Genomic DNA, 18,174 nt, shown 5'->3' on the forward strand with positions numbered 1-18,174 from the left:
GAAAATAGCAAAAGATGTCATTCAAAAAGTAATCAGATGTCAATCGCACGTCAATCACAACTTATCAGAAGACCTCATAAATCATCAACAGTCAATCACAAGTCCACACTTCAATCACTGGTCATCCGGTCTCAAGTCAAGTTACAAGCTCTTTAAATGAACTGCCATAAAGGCATTCGTTTGTCATTGTTCATCCCCAGTTACTCGTGACTGGACTTGTGACTGACCTGTGAGTGACTTGTGATTGAGTTGTGATTGACTTGTGATTGAGTTGTGATTGACTTATGACTGACTTATGATTGACCTGTGACTGACTGTTAACATACTTGTGATTTCACCTGTGACCTTAATTTGTGATTGACTTTTGATTTGATAAGATAAGATCCGACTGACCTGTATTGGCGTACAGAAGCAGAAGAGCAGTAGATTGTGAATGGAAAGACCAGGGAAGATACAGGGGTGGAGGGGATGAGCTATGACATCATACAACATCATGCCGAAGACTGGCAGGCCGAAGACCAGAGAGAAGAGGAAGGAACGACGCCACCTGATGATAAAAAAAACACAATACAACGTAGACAGAAGAAAATGTAGTGCACTATTATATGGCAAAAACCAGGCTGTTTCGGGAATCATTAAACTGGCAATCAAACTAATGTTTTATTTTGCTGCTTTATCCTTCTCTATATGATTCAGGGGCCAAATTGGGGGGAAATGAAAAATCCATGAAAAAAATAGGAAATATCCATTTCTTTTCTTTCATATAACCTGTTTATAGGTAGAGAGATCTTTACATATGGTAAAATCTTACAATTCTACATTTAAAAGTATTTTTGTTCAATCCAGAAATCAGGAAAATCCTTACAAATGTCACCCATGAATTGATTTTATAATATCAAACTTACGCCATAACTTTAATATATACAACCATTCTGTACTCACCTTCGTATAGTATCTGAGTGGTCTAAAGCGGCAGTCTTATCTTTGTTGCTACCAGTGATTAGACTTGCCCCAAATCCCGTGTCCTAAAATAACCACATTGAAAGCATAACAATGAAAACAAAGATGCTGCAAACTGCTCACTGACTTGATTTGCCATGAAATTTACAAATCAAAAAGTTTGATGGTCTGACTTTGCGACGCCGGTAGGATCTTTTTCAGTATTAAAAACAAGCTGATCCACGAGTCACATGTGTCACCTTTTTAGGTCGATCCCGATATGTTTTGTGTTCTAAAGAAAAAATAGCAAATTGTATGCAATTTTAAAACAATGACCTCAAATGACCCAAGTGACCTTTGACCTCCAATTTCAGAAGACTTGTCATGAACCCCCACCCAAGGATCACTCCATCCAAGTTACATTAAATTCCATCAAATTCTGTGGACAAAGGAACATTTTTGAACAATGACCTCTAATGACCCCTACATGACCTCTGACCTCAGTAATCTGATGAAGAATTGTGTCTTCCCATCCAACAGTCATTGCATCCAAGTTGCATCGAAATCCAAGAAAGCATGTAGAAGGTATACATATTTTTTCAAAAACTTAACTTAACTTTAATATTCGGTCACACATAGATACGGAGATACGTCCGACTTCACGGGAAGGACTTGTGGGGTAGAAACATTGTTTTCCTTTTATACCTTTTTCTAAAGATTTCACTTGTGGGGTACCGTTCCCTTTGTATGAGTATCCCACGAGTGGTCCTGGTATGTACGGACATACAGAATTTAGGACTGATAAGTGTCCCCCAAAACTTTGTTTATGCAACACAATATATGAAACTTAAATTAAATTTAAATTTTTTGGGGGAAAAAAATGCCCTGAATAAGACCCTTTCAGGTTGGCGTTAATTTTCTTTTATTTTCAAGCAAACCTGAGTCATTGACCCTGATTGGTCAACCCATGGCATACTCTCTCACATAGCGCTATACAGGAGAAAAATTATTTCAAAACTGAATCATGAAAAAAAGACTTACTTCGACAGCCTTGATAATGTCCCTTGGTCCCGTCACAGAGGGCTCAAACTCAAAGCGCCCTCTAGATGTTGCAAGGGCCACGGACGCCGACTTGACTCCCGGCTTTTTAATGAGCGCAGACTCTATCAGAGCTACGCAGGAGGCACAGGTCATGCCGGTAATCTGTACAGAGAGTTAGAAAGAAAAATACACAATAGTTGTAGTCAAGTCATAACAAGTCCATCACAAGTCCAGCACAAGTCCAGCACAAGTCCAGCACAAGTCCAGCACAAGTCCATCACAAGTCAATCACAAGTCAATCATAAGTCCATCACAAGTCCTCACAAGTCAGTAACAAGTCAATCACAAGTCCATCACAAGTCCATCACAAGTCCTCACAAGTCCATCACAGGTCCATCACAAGTCCATCACAAGTCCCTCACAAGTCCTCACGAGTCCACCACAAGTCCACCACAAGTCCACCACAAGTCAATCACAAGTCCATCACAAGTCTATCACAAGTCCATCACAAGTCCATCACAAGTCCTCACAAGTCCATCACAGGTCCATCTCAAGTCCATCACAAGTCAGTCACTAGTCAATCACAAGTCAGTCACTAGTCAATCACATATCAGTCACAAGTCAATCACTAGTCAATCACTAGTCAGTCACAAGTCAATCACTAGTCAATCACTAGTCAGTCACTAGTCAGTCACTAGTCAATCACAAGTCAGTCACTAGTCAATCACAAGTCAGTCACTAGTCAATCACAAGTCAGTCACTAGTCAATCACAAGTCAGTCACTAGTCAATCACAAGTCAGTCACTAGTCAATCACAAGTCAGTCACTAGTCAATCACAAGTCAGTCACTAGTCAATCACAAGTCAGTCACTAGTCAATCACAAGTCAGTCACTAGTCAATCACAAGTCAGTCACAAGTCAATCACTAGTCAGTCACTAGTCAATCACAAGTCAGTCACTAGTCAATCACAAGTCAGTCACTAGTCAATCACAAGTCAGTCACTAGTCAATCACAAGTCAGTCACTAGTCAATCACAAGTCAATCAAGCTACCAGTTACATGCACATATGTATCTAATTAAGTTTAATCACAAAGCTATTTTATTGTTATTGTTCATGATCCCATTACTTGGGACCTGACTTGTGATTGGTCCGTGATTATCTTCACTGCAACTCTGAAAATCACGTTGACTTTTCAATCAACTCATTAGTACTTCAGCAAATTATATTAAATTATATTTCAATAGTAATCAAAGAATAGTCAAAATGTTTGGTCTCAGAACCTGACTAACATACAAACTCATTCTAATACAGCTCCAGCAACCCTTCCTGGCACAACAAACAGACACACAGACCCACAGACAAACAGATAAACACCATAACAAACAAACAAACTTACATGCAGTTCCAGCAGCCCTTCCCGGCCCCTACGCTCCTCGTCTTCCATCACCGTGGCCTCAAAGCCGATGTCTGTCACCATGGCGGCGACCTCACTGGGGGTCAGGTGGCAAGTGTCAAAGGTCACCTCAGCCTTCTGAGCCATCAGGGCCACCATGACCGATTTGATGCCTGGATTTAATGAAAACAAAAATAATTTAATAAAAAAAATGCTAGGGTCCGGAAATTGGCCACAAATTAGGCCAAGTTTCACCTAACATGGTTCACTTGAACATATCTCGGAAATTCCAAAATCAAATACTTCATTAAAATGGTATTTTAACAAGCAGAGCCTTTTTTTCATTCTAATCAACTAATGGCCATTTTCAAGACTTGCCTTTCTGCTTGCCCAGTTTGTTCTCTATCAGCGCCACACAGGAGCTGCAGGTCATGCCCGTCACATGCAGGTAGCATTTACCCACCTCCCCGTCCACCAAGTCCACCAACGCAATCTCCTCCGCCCGGTCTGGCGGGGGCTTGAAGGACACGTGGGCCCCCTCCAGAGACTTGGGTCTGTCTGGTGGGGAAGGACCATCTGAGTTGGGGCTTGTCTCTGTGGAAAAAGAACAAGGGACATCTTTTAAAGGCAAGTAGCAACATTGGTAATTTACCTGGAAAGGCACCTGTAAAACTGATTCAAGAAAAAAAATTGTCAGTGATAGGGCTGGTTCAAAATTACCTGTGAAATTATTCGGTTAAAAATGATTCTATTAACAGAAAACTATCATTTAAAGTGGTTTCAAACAGTGCATTACATGTAGCAACAGAATCCAGTTGCCAGACCCAAAAAAATTGGGATGCTTATCTATATTCTCAAAACTTATTGTCATGCACTCTACTAAAGATTATCAGCGATTATTTTTTCATCAAACAAAGAAAATGCACAAGGGAAATTAACCTATCTAAGCTTTTTGAGACTCTTCTTCAGTATTGCTCAACTTTTAGTGGCTTACATATGTACATGTATGAAGTAAAAAATAAGGAAATTAGCTGAAATGAGGAAAGTGCCACGTTTGCAAATTGCAGCAAATAAGACCAAAAGAACACCCCCCAAAACAAACAAAATTAAAGTAAAATCACCTGTGAACACTTGCTAATTTAACAAAGAGACCTGATCAGTGCCTTTGGCCAGATAAAATACAACTTGCCCAACTCCGGTGAGTTGCAATATCAGAATTTTAGCAATTTGAACGCTGAAGTACCTTTCAATGAGGCCTCGAAGCCCATGTCATCAATAGCCTCCACCAGCTCACCAGCCGTCACCTCGGTGGGATCATACTCCACCGTGCCGCTGCTCTCAGCCAGGGACACCTTGATGGATCTCACCCCGATCTTCTCCCCGATTTTCCCCTCGATGGACCTCACGCAGGAGTTGCATGTCATGCCCTGGACGAAGAACCACAAGTATACTATGAGTGGAACACTAGTAGTTATCCCGCGAGCGCGAGCGGAACACGGAATAATGTAGGTAGTGCGTCTGTGTCCACATGCCATGAGGCTGAAGGCCGAGTGGTATGTGGGACACAGACGCACTACATTTTCCGTGTTCCACGAGCACGAGCACAACAGCAAAATTATCTTCAAACAAACTTGACACGCAGTAAAGATGGAACATGCACGCTGTACACGAACCTTTCAGCGGTTATCGTATTACACATGCTTGTTGTATGGAATGGCGCGCGTATCTTAGAAAAGCGCAATACGCTGAGTGCCATATGGACCGTGGCTTGTTGCCATGGATCAACCAATCAGGATCCAGGATTCAAGTTTACTTGCAGATAAAGAAGAGTGTAGGCCTAGTGAGATGAATACAGACGCACTACACTTTTCGTGTTCCGCAGACCTCAAGTTAAATAGCGAATTTATCTTCAAGCAAACTTGATGCACAGTAAAGATGGTACTTATACATGTACAGACACACCATATGTTACTTTTTAGCAGATATCTTATTACACAAGCATTCAGCAGTAATAGAATAGTGCCATAAACCGAGTGCAATATGGACCATGCTACAATGGCCTGCAAATGCATGTGTACATGATATATGTATCTGATTATTTTTGTGATCAATTTACTGGTTTTTACACTTCAAGTTTTGACTGAATAGTTTTGACTGAAATGTAGACAGCATTTTTTCTTCGGACACTTGGCCTCCGAAAAATCCAAAAGGGGGGGGGGGGCTGGTACCATTTTCCAATGGGAGTGCTGTTCAAACCGGGCAATTATGCGCTTTTCTGGGCGGCACAATTGCCAACAGTCGCGGGAAATTTCAAAAAGAGTAGCCAGCATGGTACATGCAGGACTACTTTAAGTGTTCTACATGAACTTTACTTGATCCCTATACATGTATGTATGGCATTCCTTATTGGACAAAAAAAATGTTGGAGTGTGTGGCTACTCAACAGTGGGCATTCTCCAAAGCCAAAACTGAAGTGTACCGGAGAGTGCAGTAAGGTGAACTGAAATTGAAAAATGTGACTATTATATTACTGACACAGCAATCAATATATCATATAAACCAAAACTCATTAAAGACCTACCTGGATGTTGATGACGGCCCTTCTTGTGTCAGGCTTGTCTTGTGGGATGTAACACTCAAATCCAATATCGTCAATCGCTTCCCTGAGCCTCTCGGGATTAGTTTCGGACGGATTGTATTTGACGGTAGCGGTTTCCTCCTGAAGGGATACCGTGATCTCGTGTACGCCGCGCTGCGTTGAGATGTTCCCCTCTATGCTCCGCACGCAAGAATTACACGTCATTCCCTTCACTGCCAACGTGACAGTTTGTGTGGGAGGGGAGACGGAGTTCAAGTCAATCAGGACAAAGTTCGTCGGCAGGGTGGCGTCGAATCCCATGTCCTCGATTCCCTCCCGAAGCTTTTCAGCTGTGGTCCTTTTGGGGTCAAACTCGATCCTGGCTTCCTTCTTTTCCAATGAGACGTTAATTTTGTGAACCCCGTCGAATGCAGAGAGCCTGCCCTCGATGGAGCGCACGCAGGAAATGCACGTCATCCCTTCAACATGGATGGTTACGGACGCGCGGGAGCCGACTGGCGGGGATGCTGGGTCTTTCAGAGTGGTTTCGAATCCCATGTCGTCGATGGCTTCCCGCAGCGCCTCTGGCGAGATGCGCGTGGGTGCGTATCGAATCCGACCGACTTTGTCCTGCAGCGAGACTTGGATCCTCTCCACCCCGTCCACGTCGGATATGCGTCCCTCGATGGACCGCACGCAGGAATTACAGGTCATCCCCTCGATACCGATGACGACTTCTCGCGACTCTTGCGACTCGCGACCACCATCCAGCGTGGCCTCGAACCCCATGTCTTCAATTTCGCTGCGCAGCTGCTCTGGCGTGACGACCGAGGGTTGGTGCCAAATCCGCCCCTGCTTTTCCTCAAGGGAAACCCGTATTCCGCAAACTCCCCTGGTACTTCCAATTTTTCCTTCGATGGACTTCACACATGAATTACACGTCATGCCTTTGATACAAACGACTGTTTCCTTGACTACAGTCTGCAGGGGGTCCTCTCCCACGGCCGCTTCGAAACCCATGTCATCTATTCGATCCCTCAATTGTGATTGGTCAGTCCTTGTAGGGTCAAAGGTCACAACAGCTCTCTTTTCATCCAGAGACACCTGCAGTAAGGGGGAACTGCATATTTTTACATTTTATTTACACAGGAAATTACAGTCCAAGAAAGAGGCAAGCATATTCAAAAACGGAAGTATCTACATACAAAAATCAATACGTTTAAGAGTTCAATATTGATGTTTGCTGTAGTGCGCGCCACCATGTCAAAACCTATACAAACAAACTCAAGATAGGAGTCATTGCCACTGGCAGCAAAAAGACATGCGCACTGATTGTAACAACACTGAGGCAGATTTCATTTAATAATCGAAACACTTGTCAAATTAGGTTTTGCCCTTCACCGACACACAAACACTGTTTACTCAGTGTGCCAACTCCTGAGTAAAAGCTGGAAAAAAAACACTAAATTTTTTAGGTGAAGGGCAAAACCTAATTTGATTTACATCACCCCGACGCAAAAATTCCATCTTACAAAACACTTATCAAAACCAGTTCGCATTGCTTTTTCAAAACCACTGCCATCATTGTGATTTTTACAATGTAAGCGTAAATATGCATTACGATTCGTATGCATTTTTGTGATTTTTTTTAATGCACCAATTTCTTGCTGCGTTGATGCACCGATGTACAAAGTAGTATGGTGTGGACCTTCATGCACAATCTGAACAGCAACTTCCAAGATTTAAATTTTTGAGTAGGGTTTCTTTAACCCATGTTATTTTTTTAAACAGGTATCCGGTTCCTGTACTACCGTAACCCTGTTCCAAAATGCACACCCCTACTATTTATGGCAATTAATTCTGTTAAGGAGAATACACGAGAAAGTGTGGATTCGATATTCGTAAATTAAGAATCCACACTTGCGAGTGTATTCTTCGACTTAAACCATTGCGTCAACAGAAGTATTGGAAAGAATGCTGCAACCTGACGCCACTCCTTTATTCATATATCATCTCAATGAAGGCCATTCGTTGCAAAAATGATGATAAGACATGAATCTGGGACTGATAAATGTTTCCAAAATTGTTAGGATATACTTGAAATGACTCTCCATAGACGTTGTACACAAGCGCGGAAGTGGCGTCAGGTTGCAACATTGTTTCCTAGCGTGTTTAGCATGTGGATCGACACACCCGTACAAGATTTCTTTCTGACTAAAAGTAGATTTTGCAGTGACGGCGGAAAATCTGACAGTGAAGATGCATTGGTAATTTTCGGAAAGCAAATTTTCACGCAGACGGTCCTATTCATGCTCATTATGGAGAACAATTGTCCGACATGTTCAAAGTGTGGATTCGTAATTCCGAATCCACACTTTACTGAAGATTCGTCGTTCCGAATCCACACTTTGTGACCAGTGTAAGAGATTCGTAGATCCGAATCCACACTTTTAACAATAGTGTGACGTCATAGCAATGGTTTAAGTACTTATCACTAGCCAAAGAATTAATTGTACTCAAGCTTGTACACCCACAGATCTGTACCGGTACATGTGCACATTCAATGTACATGTACAAAATTAATGGCCCTCAACAAAAGCACAAGTTTGTAAGTTATACATTTGGAGAACTTTACGGTGTACATACATGTTCCGGTAGTGTCCACAACAATTCTTCAAAAACCGGCAGATCCTGGTTACAATTGTTGACTTATTTTCACACAAATACGAGCCACACAATACCACACTTCAGCCGTGAACAACTTTCCAGGCAGACCTGTAACAATCACTGAACACACCCAGGAACACAGTTAGTGTATTTGGGACATGTGTTATTTTCCTGCTTCAGTGAACTGTGGAAAATGACAGGCAGTTCCTAAGCCTAAAGGTATAAAGGTAGCTTTGTGTGGGTATGATCAACTTCCTTGTTCGTGGAAATCAAAAAGCAGCTCGCCCCAACGGCATAATCTGGGCACCATTTCCGTACACGCAGAATGCTTTGAGTGTCCTGGGTGATTTCCTCGTTGGGTCATTTGCATATTACTTTGTCCCAATAGACCACTTGCATTGAGCCGCCATCTTTGAGACGTTTGCTGGTTCCAGAGGGTCAGCCAGGACTAGAATTGGGTGTGCTCTGAGAGCTGCGTTACTAGGCTTGCCTTGTCTTTGTTTTACCTGTAATTCATTAACAAGGAATGCTCAAGAGATCAATCTCTGTTGAACAAAAGATGGCTACATTTTGTGTGGACACGCACTGGATTTTTTCTAGAGGGGGGCAAAACATATTTTTCCCAAAAAATTCTTGTATTTCTCAACAAATTCTCGATTTACGTGTATTAGTTTTAGAGTGGGGCAGGGACAATTTGGACCCCCCCCTCCCCACCCATTAAATTTACACCACTATGACTTCGCGCCACTTTTTCTTTCTTTCTTTCTTTTTTTTCTTCCTTTTTTTTTTTTTGCTTTTCGGGGGGGGGGGGGGTGGAAGCGCCCCCCCCCTTGCCCCCCCCCCCCCTCGCGATGCCCATGCCCTTCACATTTTTTCTTTTCCTTTTTATTTCACAAAGTGTGAAAAACTGTTCTCACATTGGGAAACAATTTTCACACCATTTCACAGAAGTGGGAAACATTACATACATGCCATTGACAGTTGACACCGCGAATGGGAATGAGAAATTTTGTGAGAAGCATTAATATTTACATCCCCACCGGCATTTCCCATATTATGAAAATGGTTTCCCATTTGTGCAAAAAGGTGTGAAAACGGTTTCCCATTTGTGTGAAAAGGTGTGAAAACGGTTTCCCATTTGTGTGAAAAGGTGTGAAAATGGTTTCCCACTTGTGTGAAAAGTTGTGAAAATGGCACTTGGACCATTTGTTGTTTTACCATGTTTACTTTTTCACATTTTACCAGACCCAATATTCAAGGCTTTTAAACCCCGGTGACGACAAAAAAGTTGTATGTTTCCTCTTGTGTGGCGCGTTCTGGCAAAATGAGACGGAACTGGGCACAGGCCACAGTGAAGAAAAATGCAACAAACTGAATAGTGATTTTAATCACTATTCAAGTTAAAACTTCTTCTGATTTTCAGATTTATTTATATCTTTGATACCCGGTATGTCTACTATGCATAGTTTGAATAAGGGTACTATAAAAATCGTTAAATAAAAGTTGTAGTTAAGAAGAAATAAATTGGCATCGTTCATTTTCACGAATATTAACTCGAACGTTACAGGCCTTTTTGTCAGTTTCAATTTTTTTGACAAGTCGATAAATGCAAACTGTAAACAGCAACACATGTAACTTGTCAACAGAATGTCCGATTGAAATGCAATAAACAGTATTTTAAGGAGAATTTTATTGTCATTCTTAATGTACCCACGACCATCCATTTTGTCCTCTGCCCAGTTCTGTCTCATTTTGCCAGAATCACACACTTGAGCATGGCATTCTTTGGAAAATTTACCCGGTAGCAAGAATATTACACAAATTCCTAGTTCATTCTCCAGACTATACATTTGATATTGACAAAGACTTGAACAAGATATTAATATCCACCGAATAGTTCTGCAACGCTGGGTTAATTAATATAATAACCCGGGCAGCCGTGGGTGGATAGAGAACAGATGGCTAAGGACAGTCTACGTCTCTCAATTTACTGATCGGTGCATGCACAACAAACTGACATTTTCATACTTTTCACAAACATATGGTGCATGATCATGAAAATATTTAAGTAATCTAGTTAGAAACAATTAGGGCCTTTGCATTTTTCAATAATTTCGTATTTGATTTTTTGAACTTCAAGCGAATATTAGAGACGTACACTTATCAGGCAACTTTTTAAAGTACATGATCTGATACACTGTGCCCTCTGGAGACATGCACACAATAGGGAACAAAAAATTGTATACGTCTCCAGGGCAATTTCTATAGATGAATACATGTACGTCTCCACAAGGTTTTCACGAAATGTGGATTATTCTCAAAAACTAGGAATTTCCAAGGTATGTTGATCCGTCGCAAATGGTAGAGTTTTAGAAAAGGGATATTAAGTCCGAATTTCAGCCAAGGAAATTAGTTCTGGTTAAAATAAGAGCATTTTGAATCTGCACTTTCAAACTCAAAAACTTTAGGAAACAAATTTCAGTATGCGTGTACCGGTACATATTTATGGTGTAAATCGTGGATTTTCTATTGTTCCTCTTCCCTTTTCCTTTTTTATACACCAACTTTTTTGCAACAGCTCTCATTGGTTTTGTACACGTGTTCTAATCGAGGTCGTCCTCGATTTGGTTCCTGTCCTCGATTCACTGATGATGTTGCACGTGTGTGTCCTCGATTTACATGTACACCATAAACACGCGCACTAATTCATACTGGAATTTGTATCCTTGTGGAGACATTTCTTTATTCTCGTGTAGTTTTGTTCCCTATTGTCTGCATGTCTCCAGAGGGCACGGTGTATCAGATCATGTGTACCAGTACATGTACAATGTATGCGAAAGCCTAAACTGTATTACGGCAGTCCATTTTCGAATTCATGTAAGTTAGTTTTGATTATAAATTCAAACCTGCCTTTGACAGAAATATCAGAAACCCTCTGATCATGTTACACCAGCTACAAGTGCGTGCTGAGCCAGGCAAAAGTCACTAGCAAAGTGCGCCAGGCAAAAGTCACTAGCAAAGTGCGCCTGGCTAAAAGTTGCGTGCAGCGATCAATAATAACGGCCACTGGAGTGGAGCGGAGCGGTTTGCAGTAAGTATTGATAACTGTCAAGGGCTATATCAAATTAACATCAAAATTCAATTGAATTAAGGAAAGACTTTCTAGCAATTATTAAAAACATGTCTTTTATGATAAATTTACAGTGAGCTTTTGAACTTTTGTTGACAAACTACATTGTACATGTACATACATACATGTATACATGTACATCACTTGAAAACAAAACAATAAAAGTAAAGTTGAAATATGTACTTAATAAGGGTTTAAGTGTACATGTACACTACATGTAATACTAATAGGGAAAAATAAGAGCAATTCTGCGTTGTCAAAAGGTACGTATACGATACTTGATAACTACCCGCAAACGTACCGACCGATTTACATGTGGTGAGAAAAAACTTGGTCAAAGTGAAGGGATGGTACCAAATACTTTGTGAAATTAGTCAGCCGGAAATGGTATCGTTCGAAAGAAAACAATCTCTGTAGGTGGTTTAAAAAAGTGTGCCCGCGTTCATATTTTTTTTTATAAACATTTCAAAACATAATTCAGTTACACTGAGCTAAATCTTCAACGGGCTGGTTTGCATGCACCCTGCCTGAAAATAAAAGATTAGGCCCCCAAAAATCTCCAGTTTCTGATAAAGAGCTTGCCCCAAAAGTGGTGCGGCGACGCGAGTTTTTTTTTTTTCCTTCAAATGTTGGCTGATGTTACATTGATGCTTCGATCCACCTTAAAAACTCTCAAACATATCCTTCAGAGTGGAGCTGGAGGTGACCTCAGTAAGGCCATAAGGCTTAAGAATTCTGCACCCACTTACAATCTTGACTGACATGAACAGTCTTCGGGAAATTTGGATTAAGTACGTACCTTTCAAATGATTATTTCTAGTGTGTAATCCCACCAACACTCATTTTAATGTAAATTTGACAATAGACCTTCTGCGTAGCATCCATGTTTGATGGCATCTTTTGAATTTTTAATTCAGTAACAATAAATAAACAAAAGGTTCACTAATGCTTACCGGTATCTCAGGCATTGCTCTCAAAAGATGGCTGCTACACATGAGGTCTATAGGTTATGTAGGAATGGGTGTAAAATCCATAACAAGCAAATGATCATTTACAGGCATGTAGAATCATTAGCATTTATCCCAAAAAGTAATCTAGCGAACTATTATGAAAACGCTTACTTGGATTACAGATCATACAGGAGCTAAACAACCCGTGAAATTAGTCCATCTGGCTAGCTGTCATTTAGAAGAAATCAAGAAATGTAGGTGATTTCCAACGATCAGTTAATTGACTGATCTTTGGAAATAGAGAGTTCTACTTACAAAATCGTGTTTCAAAATCAAAAGCTTGTCCGTCGTTTTTCACTGTTTTCTCAAAAAGTTTCAACTCCACTGAGCTGAAGCTTTAACAGGGTAGGTTTTGAGCATTTTTCTTTGGATTTTGAGTGGTGTTATTATTGGAAACCAACAAAATGCATGAAATGCAAATGATCCTGTACGCCGTTAAGAACTCACAGACGTAATTATACTTGCCTTGATGTGTTGCACTCCGTCCGCGCCCCCGATCTGCTGCTCAATGTTCCTCACGCAGGAGTTGCACGTCATGCCTTGCACGCTAATAACGCAGCAGTGGTAGTCCCTGCCCAACGCGTCCATTGTCAAGGTTGTCTAGACCTATCAAATTATGAACATTGAGAGATCGTATTTTCAGTTTTGTTTAATTGGAGAATGAATGGGCGTGTTGTCATGGTAACAGTGGGGTGATTATTTATGGATGTGGAAATGATATTCTGCTGCAGTAATTGCCATCAAGGCTAACTGCGCATCTGAGGCTCTTGTCAAGGCTACAGACTGATTGTGACAATTATAATTAAATACTACAAGTATACGTGGGCACATGCTGATAATAGACGAACATGTACGTGTAGTTATACATGATAGCTCTAGGTGCAGTAAATAATTTCCCCTATGCGCTACTGATAAATTTATACCCAAATTAAAAAAAAAAAGGTTAAAATACTCACAAATCTCACAGGCGATCAAGATGTATTGAATTGTAAAAGCTTGAGAACTACACTCTTTCATTTTAAATTCAATTGTGGGTTGGTTATCCACTCAGACTGAGGACTTAGAATAGGGTGTGTGCAATTTCAATGGGCCCGAGGAACATTTTTGTCAAGGAGGCTTCCACTGAAGGCACAGCACACTGGAGCCTTCCATTTCTAGAACTAGTAGAAGTAGGCTGATCTTTATTACATCATTAGCATACTGGCTGTGTAAGCTTTCTTTGGGTATTCCAGAGTAATCAAAGATGACCTCCGTAACAAACAGACCTGGGCCAATTTCACAGCGCTGCTAAGCACAAAAAATTTGCTTAGCACAAAAAAAGTCTGGCTTATAAAAGCAGGTTACCGGCCAAAACTCCATGGGATGTTTATTGCTCATGATTAGCTAACCCTAACTCCCTAGGCCTTTTTGCTAGGAAGTAGCCTCAATTCTGCAAAATCCTCCAATTGGCCTCATGGAAAAATAGCATATAGCCTCAATCCTGCAAATTCCTCCGTTATTTCTTGAATATGGTCCATGGAGGGGTGACCACTGCCTGAATCCTGCAAAATCCTCCGGCTATGACTGTCAATAGGTTGAGGCAGAGGCAGAGGCAGTGACATCCTGGAGCAGTGTGGAGGATGTCAAGTATAATCAAGGACTAAATTTATGCACGGCTGAGCATAAACAACACAAGGTCCGGCCCAAGACCTTGACACAGTGCATACTCCGAAATCAGCAACGCACTTTTGCCATGTAACCTCAATCCTGCAAATTCCTCCAATTTTCCAAAATTATTTTGGAGGATTCAGGGTGGTTAGGGTTAGTATTCAGCTGTTGTTTGCTTAGCAAGAAAATCACTGGGAGTTTTGGCTAGTAACATGCTTTTATAAGCCAGGCTTTTTTTGTGCTAAGCAAATATTTTTGCTTAGCAGCGCCGTGAAATTGGGCCCTGTTTAAAACCAGCGCCGGCGAAATATCCACTGGCAGTCTGTGAGGTATCAGGTCAACTTGGAGCCACTGTTAACTCGGACCCCAAGAAGTTCGGCATTTTTCAGAAGTCTATTTTTTGTGTAATTACCAGGTTGGTTTGCACACGTTTGCGTATCTAAATTCCAACACGAAATTACACAAATATAGACGTCTGAAAAATGCCGAACTTCTTTTCTATCACTATAACATGTATAAGAGGGTGAGTGTGCTTCGAAAGCAATAAACTACAAACAAAGTCTAAATATGAAAACCAAAACTTGACAAAGCTCTACATTTTCAGGTACAAATGTACATGTTTCAAGTGTGCCTTTATTTACAGAGGTAGTCCAGTAAATTGGCAACATTTATGGGGCTAGACCGTCCGAGTTGGATCGAAACCATCTGTGAGACTGTGTCAAAATACAAAAAGGGATATATATCCTCAATCCTCCTATTTCTGCGCAGTTAAGGCTTTGCAACCAAGTAGCTTAAAGCTATAGTCCATCATTTGCAGCAATCCGAAAAGTAACTGGCGTAATTATTGTTGAAAAACAAACTTGGTTGAAAGATAGTGAGGGAACTAAACTCCCTGTGAAATTATTCTTTCTGGGAAGCTGTCATTTTGAAGTAATCAACGAAAGAAGGCATTTCCAACGGTGATTCTTAAGAAGCACCGTAGGAAAATTTAAATTAGTAATTCGTTTGTTATTCAGCGCAGCGCGCACAAGTATTGGAACGACGCACACGCGCGCGCGGTTGTTATAATTCATCGGATCAGTGCGCTACGTCGCGTATAGCTGCAATTCAAAACAATTCAAAACATGATTCAGTAACTTTTGATTTGAAATTGAGATCTTAAAATGCTGTTTTTCTCGGAATGTACAGCTGAAACTTAGCTGAAACTTCATCAGGTTAGTTGTTCAGTATCCTTCATTAGATTTTGAACTCTTTTGTTGCTTCAAACAAACAAAATGCACAAATTACAAATGATGGACTGTAGCTTTAAAATTAGCAAAGCAACCACTCTTTTTCTCAACAAAACTTATCGATCATCCACCATACCAATTAACAAAACGAAATCTCTTTATTCATGGCGACAAGCGGGGAATCCCAAAGCGTGCAGTTTTTGGTGTCGTAGAAAAACTCCTGCCTAATTCTAGGCAGTGGACGCTTCATGTAAAATCTACGGTGTCCGGGCCATGCATCTCAAGTACAATTTTTTTTATATACATACATGTACTATGTATGAGTTAGACTCCATAGTGTCAGGAAAATTTATTTTATTGAGCTTTTCAAACATATTTTCTTTTTTTTTTCCTTCCTTTTTTCAATGCCAATTTACACTTTTCGAAATGTCAAGATAATTTCAATATAGGGGCCTAATGGTTGAATCTTCCATCATAGATAATTGTTAATTTAAAGGGAATGTACATCATTGGCTTTTGCTGTAATTTTCAGAAATGAACTATTTGAAGGGTTAGTATAATCTGATAATAGATCAAATATTGTTACACTGACATGTTCGAAGTTTTGTGTTCGAAAATGCTGGAAACCAAGAAAAACAAAAACGTTCAAGTAGTCTGGTTCCTTGACTCCACTAAAGATAAAATGGATCAATTAATAGATGCCGGAAAATTGTAAGGTAAGGGAACCAGTCTAGCTGGCCTGCACCCGTTCATGAACATGTAACCAATAGCAAACAAAATTTGGACCGAAAAAAAGTGTAAAGTTGGAGCAGTAGTTGAAAAATAGTTAGGTTTTTCCAACGGTGGTCGGCTGACCACCGTTGGAAATGTATACAAAAATACCATTTTCTTGAAAATGACTTCAAACCAGGTGCTATTATTTTACAGGATGCTTTACACTGTCATTTACCAACATCCTAGTAAGGTATTTCGTAAAAACTTGGTAGTTTTATTTTTCGATGTTTGCAAATTGTATATTCCCTACAAAGGCCTATATTTACATTATTTACATTATTTACATAAATACAATTTAATGTGGATCCCAGTTTATATTGTTATTCTGATTATCCCAATCAACAGAGACGATTGTCAAGATGTCAGATTTTAGTAGTTATGAAAAAAAATATCCAAAACTAGAGGTCTATGCCTGTTCGATGTACAGGACATATGCTTTTCCGCATTTTCTTTTTTTAAATATTTATATTCAAGAAATATATTTGAAAATGCATCAAAGCATTATAGAAGTAAATGTTAAAAAATTATAAAGTAATAAAAACACTTTTATGATGACGTCATCATGAATTTATTTCAGATTTTGCATACTATTAAGAGTAGGCCTACTACCTACCCACCAGGTTTCAAGTCAATTGGACTTACCCTTATATGTGTTTTGAAAAATCACATTTTTGATGATGTCATCGTGATGTCACACATTTTTCAAAAAAAATTGTGCAGATACCTATTACATAACAAACTTAATACAAAGGAATTTTGAATTTAGCATGTTTGAAGCCAATCAGACGAATAAAAGTGTTGAATTTTGTAAGCAGAATAAAATTGTAAATATTTAAAAAAATCATAGAAAATCTACCAATGACGTCATCGTGACATCATTTCAGATTTTTTGTACTAGTATTATTATCTACCCACCCACCAAGTTTCATTACAATTGGACATTCCCTTATATGTGTTTTAAAAAATAGCATTTTTGATGACTTCATAATGACGTCACATTATATTCATAATTTTGTGAGTATGCCTGTTACCTAACAAACATAATACAAAAAGAATTTTGAATTTAGCATATTGCGTTCGTTAGATATGGCTTAAAGGTCCAAAACTTCAAAAATCGATGTAAAATCACACGATGACGTCATGATGACGTCATTTCAACTTTCGTCTATAACACATCCCGGTCTACCTATATACCAAGTTTCAACTCATTCGGACTTACAGTTCTCTAGATATAGGATGTTAAAGTTTGCATATTGAAGATGACGTCACGTGACCCATGATGACGTCACAGTGACGTCACTCTTCGGTACACAATGGCACTATGGGGTCTTTACATGGGACAAGTTTCATTAGAATACGAGTTTGTTTTAGGTCCAAAATGTCGCGGGGAACAAAACATTTACAAAGTCTATGGGATTTGGGATAGAACAAAAAGGAAAAAAAAAAGAAATAGAAAAAAAAAACAATCGGAACAAAAACAATGCTTTTCCGCTTTGAAGCGGAAGTGCAATAAACAAACGTTTTTTTTTTGTTGCATTGTAAGTTTTAATCCCCTAAAGTCTTTTATTATGACTTGTTAACTATAATACTGACGACAGTGGGAGACTAACAAAGGTCACTGTACGTTCACATTTTTTACTTCTGCAGGCCGGAGGCATCCACCTGCATTTGTACTTGTCTGTAAAAAGCAGATGTTTTGTTTCATTTTTTGACTCATTTACCGGTAAAGCATTCACTTTCCACATTTTTTTTCGGCTGCTGATT

General features: G+C 39.9%; 1 protein-coding gene across 2 annotated transcripts in view; it reads right to left on the reverse strand.

Moving 5' to 3' along the window:
- LOC119733796 (copper-transporting ATPase 1-like) overlaps positions 1-18,174 on the reverse strand; it is a 36,591-nt gene that overhangs the window by 17,626 nt on the left and 791 nt on the right. The window contains exons 2-9 of one of the 2 annotated variants that reach the window (XM_038207163.1): positions 13,226-13,366; positions 5,957-7,057; positions 4,619-4,802; positions 3,754-3,969; positions 3,379-3,548; positions 1,981-2,142; positions 943-1,025; positions 394-547 (exon numbers count right to left, since the gene is read on the reverse strand). In XM_038207163.1, coding sequence (XP_038063091.1) covers positions 394-547; positions 943-1,025; positions 1,981-2,142; positions 3,379-3,548; positions 3,754-3,969; positions 4,619-4,802; positions 5,957-7,057; positions 13,226-13,348 — 2,193 coding nt within the window. In that variant the 5' untranslated portion in view covers positions 13,349-13,366. Of the gene's footprint in view, positions 1-393; positions 548-942; positions 1,026-1,980; positions 2,143-3,378; positions 3,549-3,753; positions 3,970-4,618; positions 4,803-5,956; positions 7,058-8,599; positions 8,814-13,225; positions 13,367-18,174 lie in introns of those variants that run through there. The other variant, XM_038207164.1, reaches the window with a different exon arrangement.

Source organism: Patiria miniata, unplaced genomic scaffold, assembly GCF_015706575.1.
Source record: "Patiria miniata isolate m_02_andy unplaced genomic scaffold, ASM1570657v1 HiC_scaffold_26, whole genome shotgun sequence".
Taxonomy (NCBI): Eukaryota; Metazoa; Echinodermata; class Asteroidea; order Valvatida; family Asterinidae; genus Patiria; species Patiria miniata.